Here is a 24844-nt window from a genome sequence, read left to right on the forward strand (position 1 = left end):
TAACCTTAATGGATTTGGCATATGGTTCAGGTATAATTTGGACAGACACATATGGGAGGGAGATAGTATGACAAGGTGGGGGAGATTTTGCAGAAGGGTTACTAGATGAGGGACAAAAGGGATTACTTGGTAGAGGGGATCAGATTCCTCAGACTCGGAGAAAGAAGATTCTGGGTCTAAGTCTGTTTCTGGGAAATCAATAGCAAACAGGGAGAGATCTGAGGGTGATTCATCAAGAGAATACAAAGATTCAAGATCTGCATCATGGAGATCTTCGTGGTGAATGGAAGACAACATGTGCATAACCTTGTCCTTTTTCCGAGAGAGGGGGCAATTCTTGGCAAAATGTCCTTCTTTTCCACAGACATAGCAAGAGGAGGATTTATTTTTTCCTCTAAACTGCTTCTTTCGAAGGAATCTCCATTTTTTCTTGACCTTTGGAGATTTGAAGTGGAAGTGTTTCTTCTTGTGCTTTCGATGTTGTGGAGAGAAGGGTGGAAATCTTCAGTGATGAGAGGACTTCTTGGTAGAACAATCATAGGAGTTGTCACCTTTGCACTTGATCTTGAGATAAGAGGTATCATAGGCAGAAGAGACCTTATTAGATCTATCTTGTAAATCCTTCCAAACTTTTTTGATGTTGCAAAGTTTGTCAAGGGCAGTAAGAGCATAACTGTAAAGAGAACCAATAGAGTAGGAGGCTAAAGAAATGTTTTGGATTCTCAAAACTGTTGAGTATCTGCACCAAGTGGTTCTAAAAGAAAGTTCAAAAAGATCTGCTTAAGGTTTTGATCATCAAGACCGCCAATCTTGTGAAATCGATCTGTCATTCTGGAGAAATGTTTATCAAGATCTGATCTATTAAGTGAGCAGCACTTCATTTGAAGAAATTCATCACAGGCCTTTGAAAGATCATTTGAAACTGGACCCAAGAATTCTTCATAGAGAGTGGTAATAAACTGGCTTTTTATGAGCTGGACAATTTGAAGTTGTCTATAAGACCCAAGAGCTAAATACCATTCTCTGAGTTTTCCTTGAAGTTTCGCAACAAATTTGGACAAGACAATTCTGGTGGTAGCTCCTTCCTGGAGTAATTCTACATTTATCCAGGAGTGAAAATCTGCAATTTGTGATGCCCATTTGGAGATAGGAATATCATCCAGGGTGAAGAACTGTTTTGGATCTTGGTTTTGGTATAGGGTAAAGGGTGGAGGTGAATCAGGATTAGGCCTGTGTTGGGTATTGGGAGGATTGTGAATTTCAGGGTCATCATCCATTGTGGAGACATGGGGAGTAGGTGGGTTAGGACCTTCATTCATGAAAGAAGGAAGTGGATTTGATAGGGTTAGGTTTGTAAGAAATTCAGATAAAACATTTTCTGAGGGGCTGATGATGGTATGGATGGGCTGGGTATTTTGTGTAGAAGGTGTAACAATACCAGAAAGAGCAGATGGCTGAGGTGGAATAGGTAGGTTTTTTGGTACGGGGGGTGGAGGAGCTGGGTAAGAAACCATCATAGGATATGGGGTAAAAGGAGGTGGAGTGTCTTGGGGGGCATTTGGATCGTCATCAAAATCATCACAGAGATCCATCAAAGCAGCAGTAGATGTCCAAGCCGGAGGAAGTCTACCATGAGTACGTCCTCTAGTAGCTCTGGTTCGTCGTGGCAAAGAATGTTGTTGTCTTTGAAGTTCTTTAAGTTCGTCGATTGGAAATGTTCTTGGTGACGAGACAACTGGAGGAGCCAGAGGAGCATACATAGCAAAGGGATCTTGTGGAGTGAAACTTGGCACTATAACAGGAAGGGGCTATTGTCGACTTGTTGCAGAAGAGGGAGGATGTGTCCTTTGAAGACTATAGAATTGAGCTTCAAGGTATCTGAGATGTTTTTCTTTTTAGCCAATAAGGGCAAAGGCAGTAGTGGTATTTACCATACTTAAAGAAATTTCAGCCAATTCCGCATAAACTTGATCAATTTCTCATCGCAAAGACTGGAGAAGATGATCATGTTGAGTCAGTGTGCCTTGAGTTTGTTGAGTTTAAGCAAGAATGCGCTCAAGGTATTGATTTTGGACGATAGCATTCTCTGCTTGCCAATTTAAGGCTGCTTCTGCTGGGGAAATTTCTGAAGGTTACCCAGTAGGACAGATTGGAGGTTTAATTTTCCAAACATTCCGAACACCATGAGTATCAGGACTTGAGTCTGAAGGACCGGGGAAATTTTTAAGAGGGGAAGAAGATGAAGAACCTGGGGTGTACATACAACATGGAGGAAGTAGGAAATGGAAGATCTGGTTTTAGGGTAGGTTTGCAAGTAGAAGGTGAAGGTTGAGGAGTGACCTTGTCATCACCATACTTGACAAAGAAAGAGTATTTGGATTCATCACTAAGAGGGCCACTGTGGAGTCTCCTGACTCATAACGGGCTCGTAAAGTCTGTTGGGAAGACTTACGTCTTAAAGAACGATACCTAGTGGAATAGGTATCTTCATCATCTGAGTCTTGGAGGCAAGATTCACAGTCACATAAAGCAAAATATTTATGACCTGTAACTGGATCTTGAAAATAGTAAATAGGGAAGCCTTGAGAATCAAAAGATCGTATGGGAATGTTTTCTTGGATCATTCCGAAATGAACTAAGGAATTTGTAATATTTTAGAGATATTTTGGTTGTAATATCATCTTTGTATGGATGAGATGAAACTTGTTTAATTCATGTCTTCTTAATTGTTATTAGAGGTGACTGGAATACATTGCCCTGAAAGTTAATGGAAATGTTGTCATTAAACTTGCTTTTTCTAAGTCATTTGGTTGAACATATGATAAGTTCATTTTTTTTTCATATAGGTAAGCATGGATGATAGCTTATGAAACACATATTGTAAAATATTTAGATCCAAATTCTCATTTCGTTCATAGTAAGGAACCACATAGTTCTTTAGAAATTTAAACACAACTTATCCACTCAAATATATAAAAATCACTACTAGTATAGCTATTACAATTTGACCTATCGCATTTAGGGTATTATTCATACTACAGATCTCTTCAGTAAGACTTTTCAACTCTTCCTTCATCTGGTCTGTTTGTACATTTCTTTCATCTACAATTGTTGAGGTAGTATCTCTGGACACAATAAACCCATTTGGTGCATCTATGGGTTCACATCAGGAGAAGAAGCCATAACCTCCTTTTGGCATTTCTGGGCAACATTAATATGGTTTGTTCATATTCTAGACATAATCAGAAATTCCAACTTCTGCCCTTTTTTGACAGCCACATCTTAAGTTCTTATACATTAGTAGAACTTGGGAGCTATTGGTTTCACTGGCATTGCTTGATGACATACTTTATCTACAAAATAAACAATAAAATGGTAGAAATTAGATTCCCTCTTTGGCTGCTAATAGATTTCAAAAATAGGAACACCACTATCTCTCAACAATGAAATGAGTCTTTAATAATGTCTTTGGCTGTATTTGTGTTGTATTAGACTTCCTTTTTCATTGCATTTGTGCTATATTGCTGCAAATAAGAATCAACTATGTCTCTTAAATTGAGGGTAATAATCTTCTCAGTATCCAACCTCAACATCTTTGTATGACAATAATTCCTATCAAGATAGTCATGGTCTCACTAGAAGGGGACTAAAATCAAGCACCCAATAATTTACTCTATACCATTAAACGTCTAGAAGTGAACAAGCCCCTTTAGAGTAGAAAATATTTTCATTCTTGAATCCCAAATTTGCAATTCATATCTTTAAGCCCATAGAAGGAGTATTCCTAGTGGAGAAAATTCAAGAACACTTGTATGATTATTCACTCCTCCCTGAGGCATGGTTAAAAGGGAAGCAATACAAGCATTCATAACAGTTAACAAATCCTTGTGAATAAATCTAAAAACAAATAGAAAAAAAAAAACCCTATGATCACTACATGAAGCATTTAACGGAACTAGGTACCAGCAGATTGGGAGAAATAATACCTTCTTAAGATGGTGTTTGAAGCAACAATCCTTCAATCACTGGGTACCAGCAAATTGGGAGAAATAGAGACTTGGGTTTTCAAAAATTAGAAACTAGAATGGCTACTCAACAAGGACTCTACTCGGAACTAACGAAACCTATTTTGGTCGATGATTGTGCTTTCCTTCGATAAGGGACTCATAATGGTTGCTCCTTCTTTCCACAAGACCCAATCAATGGCTGCTCATTCCTTCCATAGACGCAACGATTAGGTGCTCCTTCATTCTAGGGTTCAACGGTAAGTTTGTTTGATAAAATTGGGGTAGAATGAGAGGAAATGGGTGTTTATATTGAAAGACATAACATCTAAAAAGGGTCTTTTCTAGTTCTAAACTAATAGTGTTATGCTTCAAGGGTGCGGTTGATATTTTTAGAAAACTAGGTTGGTACAAGATAATTCTCCTTATAACAGTGAATGTACCTCTATTAGTTAAAACGGGAACGGCAAAAAAACATTGTTCGGTACGGGCATGTTTTAAACGGATCAAAACGTGAACGGGACGGTAAAAAATACGGTCAAATACGGTAAAAACGGGAAAAAATAAAAAACGAACGATACGTGTTTGAAACGTTTATAGTTAAATAATACGGTGTCAAAAAAACGGCAATATATAGACATAAATTGGCATAATAATTCTTTAAATACCTAGATAACAATCAAAACAAATAGCCCCGTTTTAAACGTTTCTATTTTAAAACGTTTATATTTTTTAAAATCCGTTTTTTTACTATAAAAAAACGGGATGGCGTTTAAAACGGCAAAAAAAACTTCAAATAGCCCCGTTCCCGTTTTTTACCGACTTTTTGTGAAAAATTCGGCAAACGGCATTTAAAACGGCAAAAAAAGGGGACGCCGTTTTAAACGCGTTTTAAACGCGAATAAACTAACTAGGGAATGTACCAATAGAGATTTTCTATGTGGTTGAGTTAGGAACCTTTACCTACATGGTCCTAAAAGCTACCACGTAATAGATCAAATGGGCCGAAATTTTGTAGATAGATAAAAGACCTCATAGGTTTCTTGTTCTCATGCCTGGTTTCAGTCTAATTGGAGTTTTCTACATGGTAAAATAAAGCTTTGAAAAAAAACCAAGAGTACGAGAGACTTCAAAGTATTGATAAAAATAACACAAGAAATACACATAGGGATGCATGCCAATCTATGGGAGGATTTGATTGAATTAGGCTCTCAAATTTGACATGCGGATTATCAGGGCAATGTCCTATCTAACAAACAATTGGATTTACCACATCACTTGTCCACGTGGCTCAAAATGCTAAACCATTTATAAACACTTCAAAAACAGGTCTGGTAGGACAATTTACCTAAACGTGTCATGCTATCATTTTTTTAGGGAAAAAAATACTTATTTGGTTGCATGCCCCTATGAAGAGACATAAGGGAGGTGAAAAGACCATTCTGCCCATGGCTAGATGTTTGTTTACCTCCCCTAATTGGCCTCACACTAGTACAATTATCCAAAGACTAGGTAGTCATCCCCAACCCTATTTTTTAACGGTAACAAAAACAGCTATACTAATTAAAATTAATTAGTTATACTATAACCATTACTTGCATTTAACAAAGCACTGCAACTATTATAATAGCATTCCCTTCTCCCTTCTCCCTTCTCCCGAAACCATAAATAAAAAAGTTAAAAATTCGAGAAACTTCTTAGGATGGGGACAGATGAAAAGCTTCAATTTTTTTTTTTTTTTTTTTCGGGTAGACTGCTTCAAAGCTTCAGTTCTCTGGAGAAAAACACCGAACACTTCAGGACACCAACGAGTTTCAATCTTTTTTTTATTTTCTGGTAAGAGTTTCAATCCAATAACTCAAACCAGTTACCAAACCCACTGGCTATCTGGCATAGTAGAACTACTTAGCTTTATTAAACTATTCTTTCTCCTCGTTTATTATTATTGTTGATCTATCTTTGTCAGTTCTCACTTGTCATTGGTTTTATTCTTGCTAGCGTTGCTACCTATTCCTTTCGTTCTCGGCTGCATCTGGAAGCTTTTCTTGTGCCCTAGCTTTTCTTTCTTGTGAGCGAAGCTCAACTTAGGATCTGAGAACTGGGAGGAAGAAGAAGATCATTTAATCAGTTCCATCTCTCCAAGGCCTAAAATATTTCTATTTCTTCTATTAAAATCAGACATTTTTTTCTAGTAAGCATTTCTATCCTTTTCATTATCAGTTTGTAGCTCTTCTTTTAGTTTTTTTATTTGATCCTGAACTCAAATCAAAGGTCTTTGTTTGCCCTTAATAAAGTTTAAAGTTTCTCCTTTTATATTCCATCGATCTGCTTTGGCTTTCTTCCAAGTCAATCTGATTCTTGACTCTGGACCTTGCAGCCCAAGTGTTCCAGTGGCTTCGACTTAGATATCATCTAAATTTCTTCAAGTGTTACTCTTTTACGGAATGTGTGAACAGTTCTAAATACAGTAAATCTTTGCGTCATCTTCGTTTTTCATTTCCATTTTGGATTGAAGCGAGTTCATATTTGGGTAGTGATGGTTTCGTGTTTGCACTAAAGTCTATGGGTTTGACCGAAAACATATGTTTCTTCACAAAAGAAAATTTGGGCTTTGGCTTAAATGCTATTCTTTCTGCGGAAAAGGCGGCTTTGGTGCGGTTACCGAAGCTACTTGCTTCTCTTTGGTTTTCTTATTCTTCTGTCCGGAGCTTCTCTGTCGCTTCGTAAGATTGGGGCTGTGTATTGCAATTGCCAGAAACCAGCAACTAAAGAAACGACCATTTCAAGATTTACCTTGACTGATTGGAGCAACTATGAGGAAATATGCCAATCTTCACGCAGTAAGGGCGTTTAGTGATAGGAGGTGGATTCTTCCATTCTTTGCGAGCCTGCTTGTTTCTGTTACTCTGTTTTTAGCTGCAGTGTTTGGTCTTTTTTGCTCACCATATGCTGGAGATCCACTCTCTCTTGACTTCGTTTCATCAGCTCAAATGGAGGATTCCAGTGATTATTTTGTGGAATCAGATTTAAGGAGCTCTCTGGACCCACCTGGTGATTCGAGAATGGAACCACCCAGGATAGCTTATCTGATTTCTGGGACAAAGGGTGATGCCCAGAGAATGAGGAGGACGTTGCAGGCAGTGTATCATCCCAGGAATCAATATATTTTGCACTTGGATCTCGAGGCTCCTCCTCGTGAGAGGATAGAACTGGCAACGTTGATCAAGAATGATCCTACGTTTTGTAAGTTGGAAAACGTGCAAGTAATGGCTAAATCCAACTTGGTAACTTACAAGGGTTCTACGATGATCGCTTCTACCCTTCAAGCAGTAGCAATTCTGTTGAAGTTTAATGCTGATTGGGACTGGTTTATAAATCTCAGTGCTTCAGATTATCCTCTGGTCACACAAGACGGTCGGTATTTTTTTTTCCTGGTACTTCATGGTGGCATTTTGTAGATTAAACTTTTCCAATTGTGTAATCTTTTGTTGCCTGTTCTTGATGCTGAGAGTTCCATCTTCTTTAGGCTTTGTTGAGAAATAAAATGCTTTGCATACTAAGCTTTCTTCTTGCACCATTTTCTTCTGAAATTGTCCAAGTGGTTGCTTTCTTATTAGAACATGCCACGGCTCTTTAGCCTCATATGACAAATACAACCCAATAGAAGCCAAAATAGGATACAAAAAACTGAATTTTGATAGAAACACTGAAGGTAATTGATAGGTACATGGTAGAGAGACGGAGAGAAAGTAGGAGATAGAGAAAAAATAGGGTTTTGGCTAATTATAAGGTGCTTGCCTCTTGGCTTTACAAACGAAGCCGGACATCTGGCTAATTAATAGGTAGTCGCCTCTTCTCAAGATAAAATTAGGAGAGATAATTTAGGATAATTTTCATTGCTTCTTCTATTTCATATTAGTTCCTATTAAATAGGACAAACAAGTAGTTACAAACCCTTGCTTCACGTATTCCCACACCATACACTCCATCTACGCTCCAGTACTTCCACTTCCATACTTTATCTCTAACTTCTACTAACTTATCAATTTCTATTAACTACTTAACACTCCACCGTGGCAATAACTCCTACCCACATACAAATGCAATAATAATGATAATAATAATAAACAATACAATAGTAGTAATTATAATAATAATAATAATTATAATGTGGAAGTTAGGTACGTAACAATCCTTCACCCCCAAATTATCCTTGTCCTCAAGGACCACCGGGATCCCATATCTTGATAGTAAAAGTTGTAGTCAATGAATGTAGAATAGTCAATTCAAGACGCACGAATCTAGTTGTAAAGATGGGCATCTCCTTGAGGGAATTGATGAATGGTACATTCCTCTTCTTCTTTTTCTTCATTATCATCTTCCTCTTCTTCTTTGTCTCATTTTGCTTCTTTTTCTTTTTTTCCTCCCTTGTTGGTTGCTCTTGGTACACAACGTTTGAGATCTCGTTTCGTTTCAGGATTTTGGTGGGTTCATGACCATCGAAATACGGTTCATGACCACAGAAATACAGAAATTTCGGCGAGATTTCGGCCGAAATTGTGTAATATTTTTTTTTTTTTTAGGTTGGCTGTTTGGGTGGTCAAACAGTGGTATTTTGACCTGAAACTTGGGGGATAGCCTATTTTAAGGTTAATAAACATGCTAAGAATATCAAAATGCAAAAATATTAGAACATGATATTGTTTTAGAGTTGTACATTTGTTTGGCAACAACCGTCTAACTGTTCTGAAAATTGTACCTACTTCATTGCTAGAACAAGATGTAATATGATAGTAAAACAAATAAATAATGCATTTAAGCCATGATCAAACATACATCAACATTAATTAGCTAACATTTAGAGTAGTATACTATGCGACTCCCTAACTCACAAGTTCCAACTAAAGTCAAACACTGAGCATGTAACTTACACAACAAAATGTAATATGATAGTAAAACAAATAAATAATGCATTTAAGCCATGATCAAACATACATCAACATTAATTAGTTAATATTTAGAGTAGTATACTATGTGACTCCCTAATTCACAAGTCCCAACTAAAGTTAAACATTGAGCATGTAACTTACACAACAGTACAACCGTAATCATAATGACTATGTAGTATCTACTATCTACTGGAAAGAACTGTGACAGCCTGGCTGGATTCCATGCTTAGTACGGTGGAGTCGACATGCATTTTCCTCTAATTGCGCCACAAATGCATGCCAGGTCATAGTTTGAGAGAAGAATCGAACGTAGTCCTCCACAGCTGCCAAAAAGACTGAATCATCTACATACTGAAGATAATCTATTCGAGAGTACGTATCACCATCATAGTATGAAGAAGAACCTGCTATTGAGTTACTGTCAACTGATGGTTCCGGCAATGTGTACGGGTTGGTTGGGTATGAGAATACACTGTCCACAAAGCCACTACCATGTGACTGGGTCTGGGAGCCATAGTCAGTACTACTACTAGGAATGGATGAACCAGATGTATGCCCCATCCTAGTGAATTGACCATAAAGTCTATGATACTGCGACCAGGTGCTCCCTTCAGTAAATGATGGAACCTGCCATTGCCCACTCCCTCTACTCTCACTGTCCGAATGACTATCCCCTCCACTCAAACTCATTCTGCCAATAGAAGTAGATAGACTATCAATGTCCATATAATCTCGTTGCCCTTCACCGAATCGGCGACGAGGCCCTCTACTGTAACCTGAACTCCTCCCTCCACCTGATGGACGTGCACCATGATTATAATCTTATGTGGCATATTCAAACTGACTCTCCCCAGTGAACCGCTCCGGCTCTGGCTATGGATCGTCTAGCTCATACTGCTCTCGAACTCCTTAAAATCTATCACCACCACCTCCCCCATTATCATCATCATCATCACCATCATCGTCACCACCATCATCACCCTCTTCGTGACCTCCTCAATCTCCACCACCATCGCCATCGCCACCGCCACCGCCACCGCCATCACCATCACTATCACCATCATCACCACCATCACCATCACCATGTGTCTGTGTATGTGGCTGTGTCTGAGTCTGGGTGGGTACGATCACCCGATAAAATGGACCAATCATCTTCGTCATCATTATCCCTACCAGGTGCAGGATCGAATGGTCGAGGGGTCTGTGAATGTATCCTTCCATCTGTAGCCATATAATCATCAACATTGACCGCCATCTCTCACACTAGATATGGGTCCAGTCTACCTCCTGGTTGATTCATCAACGGCTCGCCTCTATCCCTCACCCAATCCACTAGGGGATCCTTATCATCTGAGTCGATCTGAAAAATATCAGCCAGCTTGATCTAGCCCCTATCATTATCCTGACCCATGTGTTTGTGCTGCATCCTCAGTCTCATATGATAATGCACATACACCAAGTCATTCAGACGTTGTGAACCCAATCGATTCCACCTCTTCGAATGGATGAGTGAAAATGTGCTGTAATTTCTCTCATAACCATATGCAGAACATGTGTGGAGAGTACTTTGATGGCAATCTTCCTCAATTCCAGAGACGAACCCCTATACAACACCCACCATTCAGCTACATTATGAGTTACAACAAGTGTAAAAGATTATTTATGTTCCAAAATACTTAACACTTGTATAAGTAACATACTAAAGTTTGGATTTCAAACCAGGATCAGTATTCATACGACCCGCATATGCTACGGGAGCCCCGAAGCTGCCTAATGCATCCTTGAATTCTTTCGTCTATAAAAAATTTGCAAATAGGACCCTAGTTAACAACCATTGTACTGAAATTTAGATTCCTATAGTATAATAGTAATAGTAGTACAAAACTAACCTCAGTATTGGCTTTGGCTTATAGATCAGGGTTTGATTGTAACTTAGCAACCACCTGCTTCACTGCTTCTAGAAGATCCGGATCCAATGCAAGTCTCTTGTTGTACTGATACCTAGGGTTTAAATAGTATGCTAAAATGTGACAAAACATATTATTGTCAATGTGAACATTAATGCATTTTTATATCACATAAAAGAATATCTTCAGCTTTGCTTACCAGCCTTATGCAATGGATGCGAAAGCTGGCGCTCCCAATGGTCTTCTATTATTTCCACAAATTTCCTACTTTCACATGGGTTGGCAGCGTAGACATTTTCCTTCATCATTGCAATAGCAGTCCATAGGCTTGGCAATGTGGGTTTGAAAGCAGAATCCACCAATTTCAACACGCCAACAATTGGTGCCAAGATTTTAACCACTTTACCCAATTGTGTCCAAAATTCCTCTGATGAAATGGTTGCCTGTGCCTCCCTACCACCAGCTGATCCTACTTCCTTCTAACCAAACCACTCCTTAGATGCGAACATGGATCGAAGACCAATTTTCTTGGATTCAAAACTCTGGAGTGCAATATAGTTGGTAGCAAATCTTGTGAGACCGGGCCTGACCAAGTGACCCCCGCACTTCTCCCTCAATAGGTTCAATGAAAACCCATGATTATAGACAAATGTGCTCACTTGCCTAGCCCTTTCAACCAAAGTCTGCACAATTTTAAGTTTCCCCATGTCCTTCAACATTAGGTTAATGTAGTGTGCTGCACAAGGAGTCCAAAAGAGTTGGAATCTAGGGTTCATCATTTTAATTTCGGCCTTCTTGTATCTACTTCCATTGTTAGTCACAATCTGAATAGCATTTTGTATCCCAACTTCTTCCACAACATCTTTCAAAAGCTTGTAAATATGTTTTGCATATTTTCTTTCCTTGGATGTAGCAATAGACTTCAAGAAAATGGTTCTACCATCACAATAAACCATAAAATTGATGATGAACTTTCTCGTGGGCCCTATCCTACCATCACACATTATGGTTACCCCATAGCTTTTCCACGTAACTTTTAACTCATCAATATATGCTTTCAACTCAGCCTTCTCCTTAGGTAAATATACATTCATCACCTCATATGCAGTCGGCCCCTTTATCCTTGGACCGGCCTCAGCCTCAGCCTCAGCCTCAGCCACAACATCAAGCATTGGTTGGTAATAGGGACCTGTGGTGGCGTTTGTTGGGATGCTATGAAATAACATCCACTTAGACACAACCTCCCCAACATAACCTGCATATCTCCCCACATCCCCTTTATCTTACGCTGCTTAGTACCCTTTTTCCTGTATGCATGAGGATCCTATTGTAGCACGGCGTTCACACGAGGTGGAACCACTGGAGGTGAAGGTGGAGGTGGGGCTACCTCTGTACTCTGTGATTTCCTAAAAGGCAAAGGCATCTGAAGATCTACTACCTCCTGCTCTGGAGGACCAGCCCCTCCATGTTTACGCCTTTCCGTCTCCTCTTGATGACTTTGTGGCTTAATGCTTGCTCCTGCCGCAAATCTCTAGCCTCTTGCTCAGTTTTTATTTCATCAGGCATATACACTAGGTCATCGCTGTCATCATCACTATCATCAAAATATCGATGCACGAGAGCATGAGTGCCTCGTCAAACTCTATCCTCATCTTCTCCTTTGCCGCTTTTCTCTTATTCCCCCCTTTATGTCTTCAGCTATGGCCTTGGCAATATGATTAAGCACTTCTTTACATCTATTCACATCTGAGGAATTTCTAACCAAATGTTGCTTTAGTCTTGTGGCCCCACCACCCATAATCCTCTTATGACAGTAGTTGCATTTTGTATGCCTTTTATCGCCATTAATCAGCTCTTCATGTTTCCATGCAATCTCTCCATTATCACGACTACTGTCATGTCTCCCACGTCCTCTCCTTCTTCTCCCACCTTCCTCATCGCCTCCTCTAGCCATTTTATGTCACCCTGATGCTGATGCATAGAAAAAAGAATGTCATTATTAACTTACAAGTATATGGTAGCTGCTTATATTTATTCTTACATAAAATTATTTTTTAATCAATTTTAGAAAATATTTTAATGACATAATACAACAAAATCAAAGATGTTATAACATAACAAGCATATAGTACTCTCCAAAACACTTTAGTATTAATCTCCTATTTTTCTTTTATTTTTAAAATCAAAACAGAAAATTTTCCCTATTTTTAAAATTATTTTTCAATTATTATCTATTTTTCATATTTTTCAAAAATTAAAATAAATAATTTACCAGCTGGAAAAAAATTTCACTCCGATGGAGTCGTAGAACAGCCATTGGTGACTAGCATATATATAGTTGACAACCATCAAAGCAATATTTAGCATTAAAAGTAACAATTTATGTTAATGGAAAATAAATTTTAAATGAGAAAAAAAAAAAAAATTTATGTACCAAAAAAAAAAATTCGACTTTGTGAGGTCATAGATCAGCCTCTAATGTTTAACATATAAAAAATCTACAAGCATCCAACAAGTATTTATATACTATTTAAAAAAAATTAGAGAGAGAACTTTACCTTCCTTAAGCTTTGAATGTATAGATCTTCTTGTAGGAGTCCAATGGAAGTCAAAGTGTGTGATGATGTGGCTAATTAGAGGATGGAAGGAGTGTTTTTCCTTTAAAATAGGCTCCTTGAACCGAAACCACCGAGATAGCCGAGACTGAGTCGAAATGGAGTATTTATAACCCATGGGTTGTACCATTTCGGTGAGATACCGAAACGGTACCGAAATGATATTTTTTTTTTTTTTACCGAAACAAAACTAGCTACGAATTAAGGGTTGTACAACATTTCGGTCGAAGATAGGAGATAAAAAAAGCCGTGAGTTCCTTTGGTCTTATTTATCTCTATATCCCACTTTCTCTCCCTCTCTCTACCATGTACTTATCATCTGGTATCAGAGCCGGTTCCACATGGAGCAGATTTTCAACAAGATTAGAGATACTCAATTGAGAAATCTCGAATTGTTGGAAAAAATCTTGAAAAAGGTTGAGTCCATGGCTACTACTGTACCTATGTATAGGAAGTTATGATCAAAGAATGAAATGAAGCTTTATGGAAGCTCTGCAGTACAACAACTACAGGCCTTGGTTGATCTCCCTCAAAACTGTGACAATACGATGGAAATCGATTCTTTTCTTGGCTGCCTTCAAGCTGGTGTTTTGATGGAACTTCTGAACTTCAACAAACTTATTTTGATCACTCAAACACTCTCTTGTAGCAAACAATTAAAAGAAAAATAAAGAAAAGAAAGAGAATCAATGGAGGGGTTGAGAAGGGGGAGAAGAATTAGTGAATGGCCATCTCACCCCTCAGGTTTTGGGTATTTCACCCATCAAGGTAATAGCTTTCCCAGCCATGAGTAAACACTCAATTTTCATAAACTTCAATCTTTTTTTTTTTTTCATTATGATCAGGGCTTTAAATAACCTTACAAAACATGGACACAAAGAAGTAACAAAAATGGAAACTAATGGACTGGAATAAGACTTTCTAATTTGTGTCTGACTTGCTAACCAAACTTAAACAAAATTAGAAAGTAACAACTAATTGATAAAAGGAAACTAACCTAAGTTACAAAATAAAAACTTCTTTGACTAACAAAATAGGAAACTAACTTCACTAACTGAAAAAAAAAGAAACTAACTAAAGTGAACTAAATAGGAAACTAAAATGGAAGATATTGATCCAAAAGTACTGCTCATGTGAACACTGTCACATGAACAGTGTTTCGTGAACAGTATTTTCTGACTCTTGTCTTTGACTTCTTCTTCAAGCTCTGATCTGCATCACAAAATGGGTGGTTGATTGTGGAGATCTAAAGCTTCTTGGTTGAGGACATCAACTAGGAAACTTTGGTGAGATTACAAGAACTAGAGATCTAGACCTCTGTTGATCAACTGTGCCGGTCGAGTGTCCTCCCAGGTGTGATGAACAAGTCCCTAGAACAAGGTCAACAATGCAGCACAGGTCAGGGATTTAGGCTGGCTCGGAAACCTGCTCAGAACTGGTCCTCTAATGGCTGCCGCAGGTAGTCTTGTGTCCCCAGATCAGCTGCTGGGTGGTGTCTTGACGAGCAGCTCATCTAGTGTTCTCAATACTCACAAGGATGAGGAAAAGAAAGAAAAGAAAATAGAGTCGATTTGAGGGGGCTGAGAAGGGTGGAAGAGAGTTAGGAATTGGTATCTCAACCTCAAGTTTTGGGTATCACAACCTAAATGGGTTAGGCATCTCACCTCTCAATCATAGCTTTTCAGCCAAGAGTTTGCACTCAATAATTTCATTAATCAAATCTGTCTCAATTACAATCAGTTAGCCTCTTAAATAGATAGCAGTTCCTTCAAAATATAAGGTTACACAATAGGAAACTAACAAGAAAAGGAAAGCAAGTAACTTGGAAACTAACAACTAAAACATTCCTAAAACTAATTACTTGTCTAACAAAAGACTCTAAACACCAAAAATGTAACAAATCCTTGAAGATAATGAGCTGGTTACAGTTCACATGAAGAGTAACTCGTGAACAGTAACTTTCCTTTTTCTTCTTCCAGCTGTATCTTCATAATAAGACAAGATAGTAGTCCAATGCTGAGATCAGTAGCAAGGATTTTGGATCTTTTAGAACCTTTTCCTGAGATTTCTTCTTGCTTGCTGATTAAGATACACAAATAAGACAAAACAGCACTCAAACTGAAATCGGTAGAGATTTTCTTGAAGATTCAAACAGCTGTTGCTGCCTCCATTGATGGCTGAACTGACTGGGCTTCTAAAAGTTCACTTGAAGACAAAATAGAGGCATGATCTGCTGTATCAATGGAAGGGGCAAGGCTGCCAACCGGCTGGTTCGATGGAGTTAAACCAGGACCAAACTTGGTACAGCTAAACCAAGAATTGATCAGCTTGTGAGCTCTTTTTGACAGCCCTATCTACATCAGAGGGATGGAAGGGCTGAGATGGAGGTCGAGTGGTGTAGGGACTAAGGAGATTGGTTGCTGAAAGTTCCAGCTTAATTGGCTGAGTAAAACAGAACATAGGGGTGAGTCCTAGTGATGATAGGACTAGGGGTATTTAGGTAATTTAGGGCACTGAAACTAGGGTTTGGTAACAGGCAATCAAGGTTCTGTTGCTGACATAGGTAAGAAAGCCACTTGAAACCTAGGCTGGCCCAGCTCAGGCCTGGTTTATTTGTTCCAGACCTTCCGTCAAACCAGACCAGAATTTGTGCAGATCTGGCCTTCTCTTGATCTGATTGAACCAGCTGAATTGTCCTAGTTTCCTGCAGTATTTTGTCTTCAATTGGTGCCTTCTACAAGTCCTTCCATACAGCTATCAAGCCAGCCAAGCAACAGCCAGCATAGAAGCTTCCTTCTTGCCTGCAATTCTTCTTTGAGAGCTGTACTTTGTCTTCTAGTGGCTTGACTGCTCAACCACAGTTTTGAGTGAAGAACAAGTCTTCTAGAAGAGCCTAGTTTTGTCCCTTATTAATGTCTTAGGGAGCAAGTTATTAGTTTTTAGTAATTTTATGTTTAAGTCAATTAGTTTCCAAATTCAGTTTGTTTCTTTTTTTGTTTCTTTCTATGCTTTGAGTCTACCCTATACTATATAAAAAGGTGTTGCTGTAACACAATTTTAAAAAGAATGAATTAATGAAGTTTATTTGTGAGCTTTGCTTATTCTTTGAACCTGATAGAGTTTTGTTCATCAACCGAGAGAGTTGAGGGTGAGAGACCTAGGCTGAGACAACCATTCTCCTACCCCACTTCTTCTACAATCGATTCTCACCCTCTTTTCTATCTATCATTAATTTTTTGAGTGAGAGAGTATGATTTACAGCCTTATTAAAGCCCAAGGACCAATTACAATCATTCAGCTAGATAGTCGAAATCGACAGCAGAAAAACAGAGCTTCTTGGACCAAGGGTCGATTTCTGGATCTCCCTAACCTGAACCCATCCCAGGTTAGCCCTTTGAAGAGACGGCTGCACTTACTTGGTTGGACCATCATGACTGGCTTTGGAAGCCAAGGGCCAAGAAGAACTGGTCCAACCTAGGGTTTTGGTCCAATAAGGGTTGGAATAAATTAGGAGCTTATTTTGTCTTTTATTTTATGCATTTTATTTTCCAGACTTGAACGTAGGAGTTAGGATTTTTTCCCTTCTGCATTAGTTTATTTTATGGTTTTTTCCTAGTTAGACTAGTTTCTATTTCAGTTTTATGTCTCTATTTTCCCTATATAGGCTGTAACCGATGGACAAGTTAAAGTGAATTAATTTTGAATGAGAATTGGTTACAATTTTTGCTCTATGAGAGTGTGCTTCCTCCACCCCCCCTCGTGTGATTCCCCTCTTCCTTGCAACTCTGAGAATCCCTTAGGGATTCCTTCCCTTTCCCCTAACGGCCCTCCATCAACTTGGTATTGGTTACAATTTATGCTTTGTGAGTCTGCTTTCTTCCCCCCCCCTCCCCCCTCTGATTCCCCTCTCCCCTACAACTCCGAGCATCACCTCAGGGATTCCTCCCCTTTCCCCTACTGACCCTCCATCAACCTTTTAGGGTTCTATTCCAGCCATTAAAGGAGCCACTCGACCAGCTTTGCAGGCCTGTTGGAGGCCTCTACAAGTAGCCGCATGGTTCTCTCTATTCAGCCTGTAAAACCCTAATCTGGGTAGCCTTTGGAAAGTAAATGGTTTCTAAACTGCTCTTCAGATTCCATCAAACTTTTGAGGGATTCCTAGGGATACCATCAGCTACCTTCGATCCAAATATGGGGCCTTTCTGAGCCCAAATCTGCGAGTTATTTATTTTCTATAATTTCAGCCATCTACCCAATTTGAGCAGTTCTTCTTGGATATCAGATCTGAGTTCTTAATCTGAGTTTGGGATGGAGCTTGTACAATCATTGGGGTTATTTGCCTAGTTGATAAGGGTGTTAATTAACCCAAAACAGTAGCTGATTATGAAAGGAGGAAACTAGAACTGATAGGGGTTTTTGGAAGGTTTTAAACAAGACTTAAAGGGACAGGGGCAGAATTGGAAATATGAAGATATTTTGAAATCCAGCTGGAAATATGAAGATATTTCGAAATCCAGCCACAAGAATCAGACCAAATTTGAATCGACTCCTTAATTAGGGTTGATAAAGTATGATTAAAAATTCAGATCAATTAGATGGCTCAATTGCTTAACCCGAACAGGCACCTGGTATCAACCTTCTAGAATCTAGAATTTTAATTGAAGAACTTCAAGCACAGTACTTGTTGATGACAACGAGAGGAGATCAAATAAAAATAAGACTGAAGTTCCAACAGCAGTAGAAGAACAATAATAATAACTGATCTGTCTAGGCTTCACACTGCAAGATGTCGATTGGATCATAAAACAATTCCTTCACCTTGATCTAACACAAGGAATATCTTCAAGACAAGAAGAAAAGTTGCAGCAGAAAACTATAAATTTTTAGAATCGTAGGTAAGGTTACAAGACCCCCACGGTTTGCTTTTATTGAACTTGAAAGGCTGAGTTAGAGTTGGTGTGGGAAACCCCAGCCGACTCCAATCTTTGCCAAAGAAATAAAGTTCTGGTTGCTATGGGAAACCCCATAGCCGTCTCTCTTACTTGGCCGAGGAAAAGCTAATTGCTTGGCCATTGCAAATTAACTCATGAAAAAATAAAATCACTTAAACTGAACCAGCAATTGGACCAATAGTTGACCATGGTTCAGTTTATAACTAAAGGACTAATTAGAAAAAAAAAAAAAAAACTCACTAGGTATGAAATAACTAAAGCAGCAACTAGGCCACAGTTTGGCCTCTCTTGGTCTTCTTCGTATGTGAGTAGGTCTTCGAGTCTGCATCAATGCTCCTAATTGTTGATGTGTTTGCTCACATCTTGGTGGAAGAAGGATAAACATCAATATATATTTGCTTTTCTTATATTTCTGCCATAATACTCTTCTTGAAGTTACTGAACAACTGAGTAGAAAAACTATTGAGGTTTTAACAGAGATGGCAAGGGGCAGGCTAAATGGGGTGCAGCCGTGCCCTGCAGTTCTGGGGCTGGATAATATTTTACCTACGTGCTGGTGATTGCCACATTTTTCTTTTGAAGCATATTGAGTTTCATTATATAATATAACCTTGTTATGTCGCCTAAGATGCACAGCTGAGATATAGGTGTACTCCATAAGATTGAAAGTCGTTTCATAAATGGCTAAACTATCAACTTGATTGTTTTCCTTGAAAGATGACGGGGGAAGGGGGGAGGCTATCAAAGACTATGCCGTGGGGCTACTGGGATCCCTTTCTATTGTTATCCACTGCCCAAGGTTTCATTATTTGTCATATAAGATGAATCGCAGTATCTATCAAGGTAGCAATCCTTGCCAATTCCCTAATAAACATTAAGAATTGTGTCGTTATCCATGTCATGATGGCATTCCTATATAGCGTCTCTGATGGGTTTGGGTTTGCTTTATTTTTTCAACTTCGAATTACGTAATCTTATGGGAGATGAGATGTCTAGGTACGTCAACTATGATGATTAAATTGGCTTTTAGTGAAAGATAAATTTGGTTTGCCCCAAGCTGAAATGAAGAAGTAATGTAGGCTTCCAAAATGGTCATAGTAACATCCTTAGGAACTGCAACTGCTGAATGGAACTAACTGTAAGCTCTGGCATTCTTGGTTCTTGGATACTTCAGTATTACTATCTTTACTGCATAATCTATGATTTTCACTCGAGGATGGTTTCAGTCTTCTAACAGAAATAAATCCTCAGACATTCAACAGATTAACAATTGCTAGTTGAAGTTTCGGAGGACATGAAGCAACAAAGGAGCCTCTGTGGGCAAGCAAAAAGCATTGATTGCCTTTACGGTCTTATAAGACATTGTGAACCTTGTAGAGTTGGCAGGCTTTGCATGTTATGTGGTTAGTCTTACTGAAGGGATTATAGTTTATTGAAATCAGGTTGACAGGCTCAGCAAAGTCATGAGACTCGTGTGGTTGATTTTAGGGAAAAGGTTTCTAGTTTATTGAAGACAATTCCAGACCATAATGCCAATACTGGATCTGGAGTCCTGGAAATTACTTTACTTGCTTGCACCAAATAAGTGAATAACTAATCCTCTAAGGTTCTGTGATTTAGATTTTGCATTTTTATGTGCTCAAAATTCTAAATTTTCCAAATACCTCTGTGTTCTGGTCCTAGCATCTTTTTAATAATTCCATGAAAGCACTGCCTGTTTGAGTTCTATTCAGGAACCCAGGTGAGTTGATTAGCCCAAACTGGACGTTGTAAACTCCTTTAGATCAAGCCTTTCTTGTGAACATTGCATTTTCCGATCTCTGCCATCAGCTACTTATTTCTTGGAATCTGCATTTTTATTAACTTTCAATTGGGAAGACTCAGGGAGACTAGAATATGTTGAGATGGCACCCATCATTCAAAGAGTTTTTGGAATGTGGTTGACCAGAACTAAGAGGGAGGTGACTCTTTTATGCGGGCTATTTAGTAGCAAAAGAGATCTCGAACTATCAGAAAATCTTTACTGTAGACCCAATTGTTTGCATGCATCTTGATATTTTTGCTCCCACTCATCCACAGATGGGGGACATGTGCCGGGGAGAGGTATGGAGATAACATGGCAAAAGGTTGGCTGGGTTGCCGACACACGTCAGCTCTGCTGGGTGTTTCATCGAATTGTGCCACATGGAAGGATAATGTGGCATTTCTACGCATGGGATATCTTGGAATGTTCTGGATTGGTCACATGTCAAGTTTCAGTCTCAAATCCAATCATTTACTTTCCCATGTAATGGAAATACCCTCCCAGGTTTGTACATGCACCCCTTCAGTAGTGCATGCACACTATTTGTACTCCTAGATTTTTCAGTGCTATGTTTTGCTGCTTGGAAAAATCTGTTTTCAATCATTTACCCTCCAGGTGTGTCCATGAACCCCCTGTAGTGTAAGCACACTTTTTTGTATTACTAGATTTTTCAATGCTTTGTTTTGCTCCTGGGCAAATTCTGTTGAGGCTGAAACTTGACATGTGAATGAGGGGATTTTTTATCTATCTGTCCACAAAATTTCAGCTCCATCTGACATGCCACGTGTTAGAAATAAGTGACTTGACAACCCTTTCCCAATGCAAAAATACAACAACAATAACAACTCAGTCTTTTCCCAATATAAAAATACAATAACAAACTCAACCTTATCCCAACTTAATGGGTTCAGCTACATGGATCCATACAAAACACAATAAAGAAAATTGGGGGGGGGGAGCGGGATATGGGGGAGGGTTGAGGCGAAAAAATTAGAGTATAGCAGTGAGAATAAGAGGAAAGAGGTCCAGCCCACAGGGCAGGAGAAACTCGGGTAAATGGTGTTGGGAATAGGAATCCTAGCCCTCCAATAGGCTCTATCCAAGGTCATACTTGGGACAAGGCCGAGACTAAGCATAGCATGCCTCACCACTTCGTTTGTGGTTATTTTAGTCCTGCACGTAGCTCTTTTAGCTCCTTCAAATTGAATCGAATCACTCATCCTTACTGGGGCATCCTCAGGCCTGTGTTGAACATGGTCAAACCACCTCAAACGACTTTCACGGAGCTTGTCGTTGATCAGGGAAACTCTCTCGTCAACTCTAATATGCTCATTCCTTAATTTATCCTTCCTAGTTTTGCCATATATCTATCTTAACGTCCTCATTTCCCAGTATAAAAATATTTCAGTCAAATCTGCATTAGACAAAAATCCATTTGTGGGGTTTATATTAAATTCAGTCTTATGCTATCTAAGAAATAACCTTTCTTTCAGGTTGCCTTTGTTTCGTTTTCGCTGTAAAATATTTTACAGGATTTGTTGGAAACCAATACAAAACTGTATAAGGATTAGAAAGGGGGAAATATTTTATTGACATTTAATGCAAAATGTTGATAACATCTATTTCAAAATTCAGGATGTTTTATCATAGTAGTGATGGTATCTTGATCACTGTACTCTTGGCATTCATAGATGACTCCAACCCCATCATATTTGGATTTTTTCCTTCACTCAATCATGTTTAAATGTGCTTATTAATCATGTCCAACCAAAAAAATGGCAAATGGAAAAAAATAGAAAATAAAACTATTTGTTCTTAAATATTTTATGGTGAAACAATCACAACCCTAAACTGGTTCTGAAATGAGCTACTTGTGTGAAGGTATTCTTTGGGTGTCTTCACTTCTGAGGCTGTCAATTGACATTTTAAAATGACTGAGGGAGGAGGCATGCAAATGTCCACCTGGATTTGGGATAGAATTTCTTCAGTCTAGAATTGTAGGATTATGTATCCCTCAATGAAGTTTGTGAATCATCTTTTGGTTTTATTTCTGGTGTGAAGAATAAGTATTATCTCCCTGATGCAAATACCATGGAGTGTCTTCTTTGGTGGTGGCTGGATTTGGTCTATCTCCTTCTCGTACTTGATTTATAGGTTTTCATTAATTATTTTGTGATTTTATTGAAATTGTGCCTGCTGTAGTTCTTTTGCTTACCAGATATCAGCAGTTTAAGTTGGCAAACTCTTGGAAGAAGTCCTAAGTTCATCATGTTTTTTCTATTGATTCCCTTCCGATGTACTCCTGAGCTTCTGTATCATCATGCGTGGGTGAATTATTTACAACTAATATGCTCGTATGCAAGAAATCTTATCTTCTTTTGATGTGCAGATCTGCTTCATGTTTTCTATAATTTGTCAAGGGATCTCAATTTCATAGAACATACAGAGATTGATGGGTGGAAACTGTAAGTAGACGTGGCAAACAAAATACATGTTACCTTCAAAATATTTGCTTCTTGTCCACTTAATTGTCAAAACTCACCCTGCATCTTACGTGTCAATCTTATGAACTTATGTAGGAAACACAGAGCAAGACCAGTATTCATTGATCCGGGTCTTTACTTATCAAAGAAGTTTGAAATTTTTCGGACTAGTCAACGTCGATCACTTCCAACATCTTTTAAGTTATTTACAGGTGAATTATGTTTACATATTATCATATCGTTCCATTTTCTTGTTGGCTGATCCCATGTTCCACTTGATTGGATGCTACTGTTCTCATTACAGTAATATAGTTTCTTTGACATTTTTTTCCACTTTACTTTTCCTTTTGGGATTTGGGGAGGAGGGGGGGGGGGTTCTTCCGCTTAGGTTTTGATCCCAGGTAGTGGTGACTACAAGCAATCAACTATAGCAGCTGGCATGTTTGTTCTGTGAAATGTTCTGTTCCAAGTCTCTGTGAAGCAAACAATTTAAAGATACCACCTTGTCAATTTGGTGGTGTAAGTTTTTTTTTTTTTTTTGGTGCACCATAGACCTTGGTTGGCCAGATTTGTGTATAAACCACTGAATCCTGACCAGATTCCTGTTTTTATCTTTATATATGTTGTGTACAGATAATTCCCACCATCCAGTTTGAATATCATTTCAGCCTTGTTTGTTGAAGTGGGATACTTGGATTTTTTTCAGTCAAAACTAATTTCTATTGAAGTTTTCGCTACCCCTTGCAATATCAAATTAATTCATCCAATAAAAGCCCCTTGTCTCCTTTTTCAAGGTCCCGTGTAAAAATTTGAGCTCCAAGACTCAGAATGGAATCTACTTATAAGTTCCATACCTAAGACATTTCTCTGGGGGTAAAAAGATTGGTCTTAGGAATGCTCCTAATTCAAAATTTTCTCCCTTTCTACATGGATGGTCTAGAAAACCCAGTTGTTGTTCATTAGGGGCTCTATGACTGCATTGATATTCTTACGTATCAGATATTCTATGTGGATCTATCTGTTAAATAAATGGCTCATATTAGGAAATGGACCGTCTTTACCTATAGTACTGTCGCTATGGTGCATTCATCCAATAAATGAAACAAGGGATATCAGTTATTCTGTTATGTTCAACACCTTCTGCAAATCATTTTTTCAGCTACATGGCAAACTGAAATGCAGATTATAGAGAACTTATATCATCTCCATAGACATCATTAGTGTGCTTTATTTAACTCTCCATTTTTTTACTTTGCAGGTTCAGCATGGGTAATGCTTACCCGGCCATTTCTTGAATTTTGCATTTTGGGATGGGACAACTTTCCCCGGACGGTCTTAATGTATTTTACAAATTTCCTCTCCTCCCCGGAAAGCTACTTCCACACTGTAATCTGCCACACTGAACAATTTCGAACAACGGCTGTGAATCACGACCTTCACTACATTGCTTGGGATAATCCTCCAAAGCAGCATCCTCGCTACTTAACTGTTAAGGATTTCAACAACATGGTGAAAAGTGGAGCTGTATTTGCCAGGAAATTTGCAAAGGATGACCCAGTATTGGACAAGATTGATCAGGAGCTTCTAGGTCGGCCTGAAGGCCAGTTTGCTCCTGGTGCATGGTGCATTGGGAGTTCTGATGGTGGGGCTGACCCTTGCTCCTTGAGAGGGGATGATTCAGTTTTTAGGCCTGGTCCAGGTGCTGTGAGGTTGCAAGAACTTTTGCAGAAGCTGTTGTCAGTAGATCTTTACAACCAGAGTTGTTCATCTCCCGGGATAGAACCAACTAATCTAACTGTGCATTAAAGCATAAATGAAATGTATATGATTGGTGTAAATTTTCAAAATCTGATACAAAAGTGTTGTAAGATGTAACCATTGTCTGCATATGACATTTTTTTTTTTTTTCTGAGGTTATATCCCTTCATTGTGGATTCAGGTCGGACCCAGGAAAGAAAGAAGAAAAAAACCGTAGATTGAAAGTCAATAAAATGATATAAATTTATTTATTTTTGGTAGAAAAAAGATTAAAGAAAATAATAATAACGAGGGAGTCGGCAAATTAGTAATGGTGGGCTAAGCTTGAATTCTTATAGGCGACTTCAATTTCATTGCCAAATGATTTAAGCT

General features: G+C 38.6%; 1 protein-coding gene across 2 annotated transcripts; it reads left to right on the plus strand.

Annotated features, from left to right (window-relative positions):
- Positions 1-5654: 5654 nt before the first annotated feature.
- On the plus strand, positions 5655-24723 carry LOC122070514 (beta-glucuronosyltransferase GlcAT14B-like). 2 transcript variants are annotated; one of them, XM_042634680.1, is made up of 5 exons: positions 5655-6195; positions 6382-7418; positions 22621-22696; positions 22811-22926; positions 23973-24723. In XM_042634680.1, the coding sequence occupies exons 2-5, from the start codon at positions 6818-6820 to the stop codon at positions 24518-24520; spliced, it is 1341 nt and encodes a 446-aa protein (XP_042490614.1). In that variant the 5' UTR covers positions 5655-6195; positions 6382-6817; the 3' UTR covers positions 24521-24723. The 2 variants fall into 2 exon arrangements, with proteins under 2 accessions (XP_042490614.1, XP_042490613.1); XM_042634679.1 differs by having other exon boundaries at positions 5655-5840; positions 6003-7418.
- The last annotated feature ends 121 nt before the right edge of the window (positions 24724-24844 follow it).

This window comes from Macadamia integrifolia, unplaced genomic scaffold (assembly GCF_013358625.1).
Source record: "Macadamia integrifolia cultivar HAES 741 unplaced genomic scaffold, SCU_Mint_v3 scaffold94, whole genome shotgun sequence".
Classification (NCBI taxonomy): domain Eukaryota; kingdom Viridiplantae; phylum Streptophyta; class Magnoliopsida; order Proteales; family Proteaceae; genus Macadamia; species Macadamia integrifolia.